We start from the raw sequence: 14,788 nt of genomic DNA, 5'->3' as shown, positions 1-14,788 counted from the left end.
TAAACAATGAGAACTCATGGACACAAAGAGGAGAATAACAGGCAAAAGGGTCTACTTGAGGGTGGAGCATGGCTGGAGGGAGACGACCAAAAGACTACCTTTTGGGTATTTTGCTTCTTATGTGGCTGATGAAATAATCTGTAGCCCAAACTTCCATGATACAGTTTACCTATATAACAAACTGCACATGTACCTCTGAAGCTAAATAAAAGTTCACTAAAAGGTAAAGAAATTCCTTTCCCCTCACATTTGCCAATACTCGTTATTTTCAAATAAATTAATGACTGGAAAAAATGGTAACTCATTTTTTGCTGATTTCCATTTTTCTGATTACCAGGCAAGGCTGAATATCCTAGGAAAACTATAAAATTTTTAATCATGAATATTAGCCCCAATTAGGATTAGTTTGACAGCATATGGCTATCTCCTATTAAATGTTGCCATAGGCTTACCTGTGATACTCTTCATTCTCAGTGTCAGGAAATTGCTGACTTTCAGGTGTTCTGCTCTTGCTTTGTGGAATTAATCCATCATCACCATTGCCAGCAGCGGCATCATTAGTCAGGTTTTCTGGTAATCCCATATTATTACTTCCGTGCTTCTTCATGTCTTCTTCAGCCTTGAATGGAAGTTTGATATTAAGGATATTAAGGATATTCACTTTATTGAATAAAAAGAACTTTTTAAATTGATTTTATCAATTGACTCAGTTTGTCATTATTGTAGTCATTAAAAATATTTCACACTTAAGTTTGATCATATATACAGAACAATTACCATCTAATTTTAAGATGTAATTATCATATCATTGTAAAGTTTGCTTCATTTCTGTTTGACTGAATAAAATAGAATTTTTCAAAATTCAAAAAGGGCCCTCCTTCATTTTGTGCTTTTATTCCCAACGACTCTTCAGAACCTTATATATGTATTTATCCCATTTGACTCGTGGGAACACACAAATAAAAAGACAAAGATGCAAAATGTCTCTTCTTCTGTCTTTACCACCTAGATCTCTCATTAAGCAGTCAGATTTAGAGGATGAGACACTGTGGGGCTTCAGGAATAGAAAGGAAGATTGCCCTTTTCTGCACTGAGATATTCTTCTCCCCCACTGCCTTTGATCATTTTTTTTCATTTGGTCCCTAGGATATCAAAAACATGATGGTTCTCACTGAAACATGGGAACCAAAGTTCGCCACAACACAAGGAGCAGAGTGAAACTGCTGAGGTACAAGCGTGGATGCCCAGAAAATAAGATGCTCCCCAAATTTCACATTCCATAGCCATACAATTTTCTAGCTGGAAGATACACAGAATGAGAAATTATCTTCTTTAGCCACATTAACTATTGATAATCATACTAAAACCAAGAAAGATAAAATGATTGATCCAAAGCTCCTAAAGTCGCATGACCTAGCACTTTACAGCACCATTCAGGATTATTCCATAATAATGAAAGAATATCTCTGGGGTTTGTATCTCTTTAAAACTCAATGTACAGAATTCTTTCTGAGTTAAATATTAAATTTTTCACTGATGATTTATGCTACTTACGTGATAGGATCATGTATGCCTATACTTACAACACTTTATTAAACAACATAATGTAAAAATCTAATTCAACAGAAACGTTTGAATATAATGGTATACCTCTCTATCACAATCCTTGTTTATTTCTGGTTCTTGAGACATTTCCTGCAAATGCAAAAATAGAAGGTCAATTTGCTTGTTGTATTTCTGTGATGTTTCCTCTTTTGGAATGCATGTTTTAAAAATAATTTTATTTTAAGTAATCAAGTATAGACAATGAAAAATTAGAAAATAATTAAAATTAAAATTTAACTGTTAAAATAAATAATTAATTAAAATTAAAAATTAACTTTTTAATCTACGTTCTGCTACTGCCACATCACTGGCTTCTGACTAACATGGGAAAAATAATTCACCTTAGCCAACAGGAAAAGATAAACATGAACCAGCAAACTTAACTTTGTCACCATTTGTTTGGACTCCACTTAATTTGTTACGTGTTAAATCTGCCAAAAATGCATCAGCGGATGATTTGTAGTGTTGCAAAGTCTTCCTCACTTGAAAAGAGTTTACCTCACCAAACCCTAACCAGTGAGCCTCTACAGATTACTAACTGGATTGTAGGCATGCTTTCAATTATTAGGAGCTGAAATCAACACCAAACAGAAAGAAATGCAAATTCTTAAATTTTAATTGAAATTATATGTTGTAATATAATAGTGTTATGTATCTAGTTTATCTGCTTAAGTCCAGTTCTAATATATTCTAATGTGTACTAATGACAGTGGATAAAAATTTTAATAATCTGTACTCATTTTCTGCGACTGCAGTAAGTTCAAATGTTATTGTGTTTCTGCACTAACACCAAAGGTCCCATTCTGCAAGATACAATTCTTGTAATAGGCATTTGGGTTGCTTTTATGACCTGGTTCCCTCCCTGAAGAGAAACGCTGAGGTCAATGAGAGATCACAAGGCAGAATATATCTTTCACCTTGCTATCAGTGACTGCAATATAAAACTGCAGATTTTCAATCACTGGCCATGATTACTCTTCAACCACGAATCCAGCTCAGGGACCATCAGTGTTACATTGCTCATAATTCTATTGCTTAATAATATAATCCAATAATTGATGTTACTTTCTTTATCATGTCAGGGTGTTGTAAGAATAAAAGAACAAAGTTCTGGAATTTCTTTTGCCTCTATTCCAAAAGGAAAGATTACCTATAAGCTAATCAAAAAGGCAGATAAGAATATTTTAAATAAGAATATTGTAAAGTAAGAGTATTTTAAAGTTTATAGTGGTTATGTTTTTTAAGTTAAGTTTCAAATGCTAACTTAGAATCTATTGATTCTTCTGTTAATGAGATTGCTGAATTTATTAAATTTTATGAATCTATTAAAAAGTTTTTAGAAAAAAGAATCTATTGATTCTCAAAACCTAGTCTGAAAGATAATTTCATTTGGACTACCTAATATTATTAAAGCAAAGAAAACAATATTAAATCAAACATTTAAATGTAAAATTTTCCATGCCTCTGGCTGGCTATTTTCACTGCCTTTAAGCCTTTGTGATTCTTCCTCTGATGTCAGCTTTAAGTCTTGTTCTGTTGAGAAATCCATATATTCAGTTAAAATGAACCACTTAGAACAGTTAAAAACTATTGCCTTTATAAAAATAGATTTAAGACAACATTTTATTTTATCTCATAAATTGAGTGTTTAGTGTTTCATGAAATAGTTACTTAGGAAATCATGCTCTAAGACTTCAACAAACCACTTGGGGAGACACCTGATGAGATTCACTCACAAATTCATCCACCCAACATAAATGAACAAAACCACCAGAAACACAACTTTAAAATACAGTAGAAACATATAAGGTAACACAGTATGTTGTTCTCCACTTCCTAATCATGAAGCAGTAAACGTAATGAAAAGGAAATTTAGTTTTAAAGAGAAACAAGTTTTCCTGCACTTAGCTACTCTGACTCTAAGGCTAGTAACAGGCAGGGCCCAGTTAAGGTCATGTTGACCCTGTCCAAGAAGCCAGAGCCCACAGGTATGGGTCCAGACATCCCAGAGCAAGGTTAAGAAAACAAATTCCTTTACCGTCTCCCCTTCCCCTCAGCATTTACTCATAGCTATTTGTACAAATGTTTATATTTTGCAAGTTCCTCTTTTCCTTCAATGTAGTTGCAAAGTCACAAGCTATGCTGAGGTTGCAAAACTGTCACTATATGATTAACTGCCTTTGTTCTGCTTCTGTAAGCTTGCCTTTATAAGCCAGGCTCTGTCTTTGTTCAGGACTCAGCATTTGGATGCAAATCCACTGAACTGGTGTGCACCTAAATAAAATCCTCCTGTTTCACCCACTGGGTCTCTCCTGCCTCCTGTTTTCTGCAACAATAGTACCTTATAAATGATTTCCAAAACTACTACTGACACTTTTATTAGTGCACAATGTCCTCCTAATATCTAAAATGTTTCCCTCTACTATTATGACAAATTTATTTTCTTTTCTTTTTTTTCTTTTTTTTTTTTTTTTTTTTTTTTGAGCCAGGGTCTTTCTCTGTCACCAGGCTGGAGTGCAGTGGCACAATCTCAGCTCACTGCAACCTCTGACTCCCTAGTTCAAGAGATTCTCCTGTCTCACTCTCCCAAGAAGCTGGGATTACAGGCATGCACCATCATGACCAGCTAATTTTCATATTTGTAGTAGAGATGGTGTTTCATGATTGGCCAGGATGTTCTTAATCTTTTGACCTTGTGATCCACCTCCTCCAGCCCCCCAAAATGCTGGGATTACAGTTGTGAGACACAACAACTGGTCTTATTTTCATCTTTTAAAACAATGATATGTGAAGTCTTCCTTGATTCTGCATGTCTTTCCCCAGATAAAAAGGTACCTCCTTCTTGAGGCTGCCTTGTGACTTCACTGATTTTTCTACCGCATCTTTACCACCTGAACTGTACATTATTCCCCCACATGTCTGTCCCCTCTGCTCCAAGACTGCAGAGAACAGTCCTGCACATCATCTTTGTACAAACAGTCTTTATTTTACTCAGAAATTTCTTATTGAGTCCTGCTACATACATGCTAGGCATTAGGGTTTAAAAACAATGAAAATAAAGCGTATCAGGGATGGCTTTTCTAGAACACATGCCCAAGCACAGACTGAAATATTGAGGCTAGCCAGATTAAAAGCAGTAGAGGGAAGGAAAGGGTAACAGCATTCCACACAGCAGCAAGAGCAGGAGTGAGGCCTGAAAGAGTGAACGAGTGAGTAGGACATTACCAGCAGCTCAGTAATGCCAGAGAAAGGGCGCACAGGGAAAAGGGCTAAAGATGGAGAGTGGGGCAGAAGTCAGATTATGAAACCTGATGTGTAATTTTAAGATGCTTGGACATTAATGTTCAAGAGTGATCCCTGGTCCTATCTGCATTTAGAAAAATATCATTTTAATGCCAAAACCAATATTCCTAGTGAGCCAATAGTCATTAAGACAAGGTGACAGATAGCTCTTGTGGACACAGCTGAGATGTTACTATGTAGCAAATTCTCAATAATTCTCATGAGCACTTGGAAAGTCAATTCTATAATAAGTCAAAGAAATTATAATCAATCACTTAATATTTGGTTTGGGAAGGTGCTTTCTAAAGTTATAGTGCATACAAATATAATTCATAGTTGTGAATTCAGAGATGTGACAATAAAGCAATGAAACTACACTGTGTTTGAGTCAGTAATCGTTAGATTTCTATCTCATCTTCCTACCCGTTCTGTAAATTCTAAGTATAATCTTGGTACTCACTCTCAAGTTTACGTTAAATACTAGCCTATAAAAAAACACTCTTTCTCTTACTTCTTTTTGTTATTTATATGTTGATGTTTTTAAAGGAAGAACACAAAAATGCCCCACTGAAGGGATTCTGTTTGGTTGCAGGCTAAAAGAGGGGAAAAACAGAAAGCATATTTTGCAGAAAATAGTATTTTAGAAATCAGAACTATGACATGAAGTCAAGCAGGGCACTCTAGGACTGAATTTGCTGTGCTTCTTTAATACACTCCTTGCTCTCTTTCTTTTCTGGCAGCCGTGACTCACACAGGTCATGGAGACTATCATTCGCTAAGAGGAACACAACTCTGATATTCATCTTTATCTATTAAGTTCACCTATCCCAATTCTGTGTTCTGTGGATGCTGACTTTCGGTCACTGATGGTGATACACATGGACATTTTCATCAGCTTTCAGATTCTTTGATCTTTGACAAGTCTTGTTACTGAGAGTCAAACTAGTACGATGTGAGTTATAAATGCTGGTTATCCAATTACCTACTCAAAATATCCTACATGAATATTCCATTAAACATGCATAGGAAAAAAATGGTCATTCCTGCTGACCTGCAGCTCTTTGCTCTTCTGTATTCACCAGAAAATTTCCTACTTCTTCCTCATATCAGGTTAAATACTAGTGTACGACCTGGAAACCTGTAAATCATCTGACATTTCTCTCGGTCCCCCAAGCCTTTCTCATTCAATTATCACTAAATCATATAGACTATACCTCTCTTCTGCCTCTGCTTTATATTCCCACTGCCACTGGGAACATAAACTTTACAAAATGGCTTCCATTTAAAAGAAAACCGTCAACTACTAATGTTAGTTCTTACATGAAAAAAATTAAGCAAAACAAATAAAAAGGCATAACACCATAAAAACAAAGGCCAACATATTAAAATGAGTAACTGAGATTCCTAACTTTATTCCACCATGGATGGGTGAAAACCTTATAATACATCAATACTAGTCCAAGGATGTGTGACAGAAACTATAGCTGACTATTGCAAAAGCTTCCTTTGTCTCCTGGTTTCTTTCCATGGTAACCTTCCACCAATCCCAGGAAACTATAGGCCACAGTCCAAATTAAATCTGCCTTATGGCTTGTAAATAAAGTTTTATAGGAGCTCAGTCATGCCTGTTTGCTTTCATAGAATCATGGTGGCTTTCACTCTACAACAGCAGACAACAGCAGGGGTAAGTAGTTATGACAGAGACCACATGGTCTAAAATATTTCCCGCCTGGTCCTTTACAGGAAAAGCTTGCTAACCCATTTTACACCATAACCAGAATGCCTTAATACTCAAATTTAATCTTGTGACTCCCCTGCTCCAATGTCTCCAATGAGCCCCTGCAGCAAACATTGTTCACTCTCTACCAATAGCCATTCCTTATTCTTTCTTGCAGAAGAAACACAAGTCTATTGGGATGTTTATTATCCCAATCTCCCTCCTCAGCCTCAGAAAGAGAAACGTTAATTCTAAGCTAATCACGTATTTGCATTCCCAGTGCCTGGTTGGGGAATGAGCAGGTAGTGTAACACAACCAATGAAATGTTACAGGAAGCCCCTTGTGTGCTTCTAAGTTTTCTCCCTGTTTAGAAAACACAGGTGAAGAAAAGAAGCCCTTGAGATGCTGTGTTGTGAGAACAAGATGTTTGGAGCTGTTGCAGATTAGCCAACCATGAAAGGAGACATGAATAAAACACTGTCGACAGCACAGAAAGAGGGACAAGAGGGATCCCTAGGATATCACTGAACAAACAAAACAACTCTGGTTCCTACTGTTTTCGCCACTGCTCATCAGTATTTGCAGTCCAAAGCATTCTACCTGGTAAACTTCCCATGGCCCACAGGATAAAACCTACTCATTTCTGTAGTATTAAAAAGTCTGTCATAAGCTTGCCTTAGCTAAGTATTCACCTCATTCCCAACCTCTGGTATCTCACACTTTTGGTGCTAGCAAAAGTGAACTGCTCAGAAACCCTGCAAAGTTCACTCAAGCATCTTGTCTTTTGCACTTGCTGCTCTTCCTGCCAAACAGGCAATCTCCTTAGATGTTCCTTCTGGCCAACACACAATCTTGTTGCATGTTCCTTCTGTCAAACATTATTCTTCTGATTCTTTACCTAGAAAAATTCTTCTCACTCTGCATGCTTCCCTTGAATCATACCTACTTTTTTTTTTTTTTTTTTTAACCAGAACTTTCATTCCTCAACACATATGTCTGGCACATAATCAATATATAATAAATTATAAGCTTCCAGTGGGCATCTAACACACAGTAAGAACTGAATAAAGTAGTAAAATAAAAAAATAATGACAATGATAATAAAAAGCTCCTGTCTGTATTTTTAATTGTGTTCTGTTGTGTTCTGTTGCATTAGAAAAATGGTTAGTATCTAAAAGACATTCGATAGTTATTTGTTAAGTGAAGTGAAAACATAAATGGAAATATTTTCTTTGTAAATTCTATTGAAAAAGCACAGAAATGAAATAGAGACAACTCTATTATGAGCACCTTAAAGATCAAAATTACGTCTGCTCCATCTTTATCTCCTGCAACTTATAAAACCCAACTTACAAAAGTTTTTTGATAAATTGATGGCTAAATTAAAGGTGTCCTCATACCGTTTGAGTTATACAATGTATTAGGTGTCCACAACCAGGTACCATACTAGCATTGTTGTTATTATGAAACATTTTTCTAATTTTATTATAATCTCCTGAGCCTAGAGTTGAGCAATTTGTATATTTATTATGACAATCTTTTGGCAAATGGTAGCAGAGCATTTGTTCTAACAAAATTGCTGTTATCATGACCACTAACCAGCAGGTAGAAGAGCACATCTTGTTCCAACAAAGTAAATGTGTCTCTTTCCAACTTCAAATGAGGAGGAATGAAGTCAGTAAGTGAGACCTTGTTGGGACAAGCATATGTAACATAACTTTGCTTCAGCATTCTTTTGAGATCAAAAGTTCCTTACTTTTACTTTTTTATCTATGGTAGGACCACCCAGAGCAGGGGTCCTCAACTCCCATGCTACAGACCGGTAGCAGTCCATGGATTATTATGAACCACACCACACAGGAAGAGGTGCGCAGGCAAACCAGGGAAGCTTCACCTGTACTTACAGCCAACCAATAATAATGGCTCATATTATTGCCTGAACTCTGCCCCTTCCTAGATCAGTGATAGCACTAGATACTCATTGGAGCATGAACCCTGTTGTGAACTGCCCACCCGAGGGATCTAGGTTGTGTGCTTCCTATGAGAATCTAATGCCTGATGATCTGTCACTGTCTCATGTTGCCCCCAGATGAGACCATCTAGTTGCAGAAAAATAAGCTCAGAGCTTCCACAGATTCTACATGATGGTAAGTCGTATAATTATTTCATTATATATTACAATGTAATAATAATATAAATAAAGTAGCACAATAAACGTAACATGACTGAATAATCCTGAAACTATCCCCACCTTCCCCCAGCCCATAGAAAGACTGTCTTCCACAAAACCGGTCCCTGGTACCAAAAAGATTGGGGACAACTGACCTAAAGTAATTCACTATCACAAGTGTTACCTGGATTGCTGTTTTCAGAAGAGATTTTTAGCATCTGTTTTTCTTTGCAGTCAGAAAGTAATTGGCAAATTCTATGTATAAAAATGTAATAAACCAAATTACTATTTTAATACTGATGTAAAAAACTTACCAAATGTAAAATTCTTAGAGTATTTCAAACAATATCATAATATCAGAACTTAACAGTATTATCCCATCCATTTATGAGTACATTCTACAAACTTCTCTTGAAGCTTCTAAGTAAAGAAGACAAAAATGTAGGGTGAAATGCTCATAAATTGAGAGCAGTGTGACCCAGTAAATTAGCTTGCATTAGCATGACATAATAGAAAGTGTTCCAACTCTGCTTAAGTCCTAGCTCCATAATGAACAGCTCTTTGTTCTTGGATGACTTGCTTGTCTTCTTCAACAAAGGAAGGACTTTGCCTCCTTATTTCACTAGGTCGTTATAAAGATTTAACAAGATAACATTTTTTAAATGCTCAGAGAAATAGTAAAGCAAAGGAATAATCTGTTCCTAAACATTATAACTAAAATTATCTTGGAATCCCAAATAAAACCCAATGCATATTTTGTTCATAGGTTCTAATATGCAAATGTTATAGTTTTTAGCAAATGTTATTAAGTCTTAATTTTGCTTCTTAGTTTTCCTGCTCCTTAGGGCTTATAATTCTGGGCATCTCAACTACGTCTTAGTTTGTAACTAAATTTACTCATAAATATCTCATTAAAGTAGATAATGTGAGTGTCCACTATTACGGAGTTGACCAACCACACCAAGGGCAGAAAAACCAATGGATGTTAAGACCTGGCTTGGACCAGTGATCCTTCTCTACTGACTCCAACTCTGAGCCAGCAGCTTTTCTTAGGATAATGGTTTATATTGATGTTCAATTCCAGCTGACATGGAGACCAAAACTCTACCTATATGTTTTTTAGTTTCCATGAAGTTGTAAGTTGACATTCTCTAATTTTTGACATACACACTAACAACATATTTTGCACCAAACACATTATTCAGCTCTGAGTCACCTCATAGACCATCTTACATGACTATTTTTTTAGTTCAAATCACAATTTCAATATTTTGGTGGCACCCATTTTGCTTTGATTCACACTGTTTCCTTAGAGCTAGTCAGCAAATAGTCAAATGACCTTCCAGTGACTGAACAAACTATGGAATGCTTCAAAAATTTGTGCTGCTTCCTTATGCAGAAGCCGTGCTAATTTTCTCTGTATTGTTCCCATTTTAGGATATGTGCTGCGGAAGCAAGCACAAAGCCCTACTTTTACACATGATTAGTGATGAGTCATGCACAGGGCTTGGTTCTGTTAAGTCCGACTAACCTACTTGAGAATTCTCTTCAATGGCTCCCTGTGAGGTAGAATTTGAAAATATTTTAAAATCTTGAGTTACAGATGAAAGTAGCTTGGATGATTTTCATTATCATGTAAAACAGATCACTCAAGGGCCGACCACAACTGGGAGCCACTGTTCAGAGAAGGTTCATATGGGACTTTCTACTGCCTAAGATTCTATACAGAATATAAAGGTGCCTCACAGTACAGATCTGATAGCAAAGAAGAAGAAACAAACACTGATCTCTTTCTGTCACATTATTTGAACCCCTCTGACCCTTTAGAACAAGCCCAATTAATATCTGCCAGAGAAAAGACCAACAACGGCCTCAAAGGATCTCGTACCATGAAGGTCTCAGCTAATTCTTGGCTAAGATGTGGTTTCCACATTAGGTTCTGAATATGGGGGGAAGTGTCAATTTGCTCACATTGTCTGCAGATCAAGTCAGGATGCCCAGCTGCCAGAGCAGGGTGCTGGTGCTTTGGGAACAATGGCTGAGCATAGAAGCATAGATATGGGAATTTAAAGACTGGAGGGATCTGAATCAGTAAGGGCATCTTGGTGTCAAAGGTCAACCATTACCAGGCAGCAGGACCAGTTTGAGTGGCAACAACGCAGCAACAGAAACAAGGGAAACATCAGAATGATTGGAATGTTCTTTTTATTCTCCTCCTTCTGACTTGATAAAAGGGACTGTCTTCCTTGGATTTAGTGAATCCCTTCAGTTATTGAAAAATTCAAGGAGTATGTAGGAAATAGTCTCCAGAAGACAGTACAAGGCTTTCTGTTAAGCTGGACATTTCAAGACCCAAATAACTAATCAGAAAAATGAAAGATATGACACTGTTTTTTAATCCCATCCATAGGTGTTATACTTGGATGAAATGAACAATGTTGGGATCTCTAAGTATCAAGGTCTTAAAAGTCCTGAGATAAAGAATCCTGTATCCATTGGTACTTCTAAATTGTCTTGCTTTTTTTCTGATTTCTGGCTGATGCAGGGGACTAACTGACTGCCACTCTAAAACTAGCTGAACCGCACTATGACATCTCACCTGATATGTAAGATGTTATTGTTATAATTATTTTAAACCTCAATTTAGCATTAACTCTCCTTTTAGTGTAAACACTTACACATTATGATGACTAGAAACAGCATAGTCTCTGGCCGTCTGTCCAGATAGATCTTTAGAAGAGACATCAATATTTTGCTCAAGTAGAAGGCTGACTATACTCGCTGATCCACAACGTACAGCAAGTATCAGAGCATTTCTAAAATGACAGAGATAATTTCTCCCTTAGGAACTGTAATAAACTTATTTTAAAAGCTAATTTAATATACTTTATCAACTTAACATCTTGCCTGTCCATGTAGAATTAAAGATTTACATGCACTAAAACACATAAGCACTGGGGTGCTTAAGTGTTCATCTTTGTAAAATACCAACAAGGTTTAAAGGAAGGGACAACAAGGAAACCTCTTATCTCGGTGAGGTATTGGAAAGTAGAAGACATTAAAGTCTTTCAATGGGCAAGAAACAATGCTAGAGCCACTTATCTGAAGTGGACAAAGTTATAAGTGAAGATTTCCTTACAGCTTCCCTAGACTGATATGCTGTAATAGAAAATCAGCTAGAGGGTAAGATAAGTAAGAGCTCTCTGCTTGCTGAAAGCAGTAATATTAATAATAATGGTAAGAATAGTCATAGGAGTTTCAGTTAATGATTCCAATAAGCATGTGCTAGGCACTGAATTAAATGCCATATATATCTTCCTTACTTATGCACAATCAATTTGAAGGATATATTCTCCTACTTTTCATATATGACAACACATTTGGTGGTAAATAAGATTCCCAAGGTTATACACTTACCAAGTAAGAAAGCTAGGGATTAAACCCAGTCTTGTGTGAATCCAAAGCCTAGCTCTTTTCTCTTTATCACCCACCTACGGCTTGCCTTTATTAAAGGAAAAGTGTATCCACTTAAAACTATCTTCACTCCCTCTCTCCATACCAATTAAAAATAAAACCATCAAAATACACTGGAAATAAAAAAGGAAAAAGCTGTTGGACCCACAGTACGTGGGAATAGCAATTAATTGTCAAGTAGGGATAAGCTAACATTAATATTCTTCAAACAAGGCAACTTAAAGCAGAGTCATTGAATAGAATAAAGGATTTTCAACTCCTATTTATGTTTCATGCAGCATATTTAGCAGAAAAGCATATAAGACACAGAGGTTAAAAACTACTAGAAAAGGTTAAGAAGTTCAATACTGGGTCATAAAGTAAACTAAAAGCTAAAGTTCACATTTCATAAAATTAACATGAAATCCCTCTAGCTAACATAATATCATCTAACCAAAAACATCATACAACAAATAACATCAGTCAGTACAATAAGAGAAGATGAATCCTACTAAAACTGTTCTTCATGTTGCCCAGTCCAAACAATTCTTTTTCTACTTAACTGATTTGTGTTGATACTGATCACTATGTCCCAATAAGTATAATTTAATCTTACTAATTTATTACTTATGACTTGAGTGACTGCTATCAATCTCGAACAACACACAGATTAAAAGAAATAACTATACCTTCCACATCTGTCACGTGCATTTAAATTAGCTTTTTTCTTGATTAAAAATTTTACCACTTGCTGTTTTTGTCCATGTATGCCAAGCAAAAGTGGTGTGAGGCCATGCTGTAAAACAATATAAAATAAAAACAATATGTAACTCAAAAAATTACGTATTTCTCAGCTGAACTGGAAACTTTATATAAGATCCCATGGACTTACACTCATAGAAAGTAAATCAAATGTAGCTGCTTCCATCTCACTCTTCTGTGCTTTCCCACGTGCTGCTGCTTCCCTTGGAAACACCCCTTCGCTGCCTGACCACATCAACTCTGATCATCTCAAAAACTCACTTTCAGCATTTACTGCTTCCAAGACTCTTTGCTTCTAACCCAGCATTTGGCATGGCACTTTTGGAAGATGATTTTTTTTCCATTTAAACAAAGAGCTTCTTGAGGGCAGGGGATGTATCTTTTATCTCTATATTATACAACCCTAAGACAAAATTCTTGTGTATAAAGCAAGAATTTGAATGTAAAATATTCCTTTAGTTTCACATGTTTCACCAAAAGTTCAAGCTCCAATGTGCAATAAAAATTGCTAGTAATATTCCTACTGCCCATTTGAAAGATTTAAAGGAATTTGCACATATCCAACTCCAACTCTTCTAGAAATAACTTAAGTTTCTGAGATATAAGAATTTACATATTACACTTATGTATTCATGGTTCTTAAGCAGGAGGGTATCCAGATTTTGAGAAATTTGTTGTTGTTGTTGTTGTTAGAGACAGGGTCTCATTATGTTGACCAGGCTAGACTCGAACTCCTGAGCTCAAGGACTCCTCCCACCTCAGCCTCCCCAGCAGCTGGGACTACAGCCATGCAACACCATGCCTCGCTTCAAGGAAACATTTTTAAATGTACATATCCAGGCTTTATTAGACTTACTCTATCAAAATCTTCAGGGGAAAGCCTAGACTTGTGGATTATTTAAAAATTTTCCTGAGGTAACTGGAATGCACAACTGTAGCTGGAAGCTAGTGCAATAGACGATTACTTCAGTCTCATCTCTCATCCACATAACCAATTCCCTTTATCATTTGAGGATTTGGCCAAAAAGAGGAAAGAGTAGGAGAGAGACTCATTTGCTGAAAACATCGCATAATTTTCCCCCGTAAGAGTAGAACAAGGTCTAGTAAACTCAAAATCCAACCTGATCTTGCTCCTTATAAGCCCCTTATCGCCCACCTTCCCATCAAGATACTCTAGAGTTGAAAGCAGAGTTGAGACTCCAATTGGTCATTTTTACCAGAATAGGACACTAAGTCAGTTAATTACTTGTCGTTCCCTCTGCTCAAGTGTTTCCCACTACATTACCACCTATTCACTGCCAATCTGGATCCTCAGAGGCCTCCTGAAATTGATCTCTAAGCAGTTTACAACCCAGTAACTCCCTCTCCCAAACTGAAAACTGTCCTCCTCTAAAATTGAAAAGAACCTTCTCACCATACAAAGGAAACAAATGAATGATCAACAGCAACACACACACACACGTGCAGAGACACACACACAGAGAAAACCTCTTCATGGTCTTTCCCTCCATTACCTAATTTCCAAATTGGCCTTGATATTTCTGATTGCTGTCTTTTTCCCTTTCCGCTTCTGCCTCATGCGCAATCAGAAATATCTTAAGACTTGCCACTGAGAAAAAGACTTGTCACTGAGAAATTCATCACCTCATATCTATTACTGTTTTTTTTTTTTTTTTTTTTTTTTTGGGAACTTGCCAAAGCAGCAGGATTACTAGTCACTGAACCATGTTTGAGTTTTCTTGGAGTTTTAATGTAAAACCTATTTCCAGGGCAAATTTTGTCATTTTACATTCATTAG

The 14,788-nt window shown here is 36.4% G+C and overlaps 1 protein-coding gene, 1 non-coding gene and 1 pseudogene across 2 annotated transcripts in view; 1 reads left to right on the top strand and 2 right to left on the bottom strand.

Moving 5' to 3' along the window:
• Positions 1 to 14,788, top strand: part of LOC112633322 — a 243,062-nt pseudogene that overhangs the window by 119,375 nt on the left and 108,899 nt on the right.
• LOC112633323 (putative ankyrin repeat domain-containing protein 20A5) overlaps positions 7,484 to 14,788 on the bottom strand; it is a 276,236-nt gene continuing 268,931 nt past the window's right edge. Inside the window, exons 4-7 of the mRNA XM_025399883.1 lie at positions 12,918 to 13,024; positions 11,454 to 11,591; positions 8,960 to 9,030; positions 7,484 to 7,503 (exon numbers count right to left, since the gene is read on the bottom strand). Coding sequence (XP_025255668.1) covers positions 7,484 to 7,503; positions 8,960 to 9,030; positions 11,454 to 11,591; positions 12,918 to 13,024 — 336 coding nt within the window. The remainder of the gene's footprint in view (positions 7,504 to 8,959; positions 9,031 to 11,453; positions 11,592 to 12,917; positions 13,025 to 14,788) is intronic.
• On the bottom strand, positions 10,130 to 10,236 carry LOC112633839. Its single transcript, XR_003121607.1, has one exon. It is a non-coding gene; the product is annotated as a U6 spliceosomal RNA (small nuclear RNA).

Source organism: Theropithecus gelada, chromosome 10, assembly GCF_003255815.1.
Source record: "Theropithecus gelada isolate Dixy chromosome 10, Tgel_1.0, whole genome shotgun sequence".
Taxonomy (NCBI): Eukaryota; Metazoa; Chordata; class Mammalia; order Primates; family Cercopithecidae; genus Theropithecus; species Theropithecus gelada.
The sequence above is the reverse complement of the archived record's forward strand: the minus strand, read 5'-3'. Positions and strand labels throughout refer to the sequence as shown.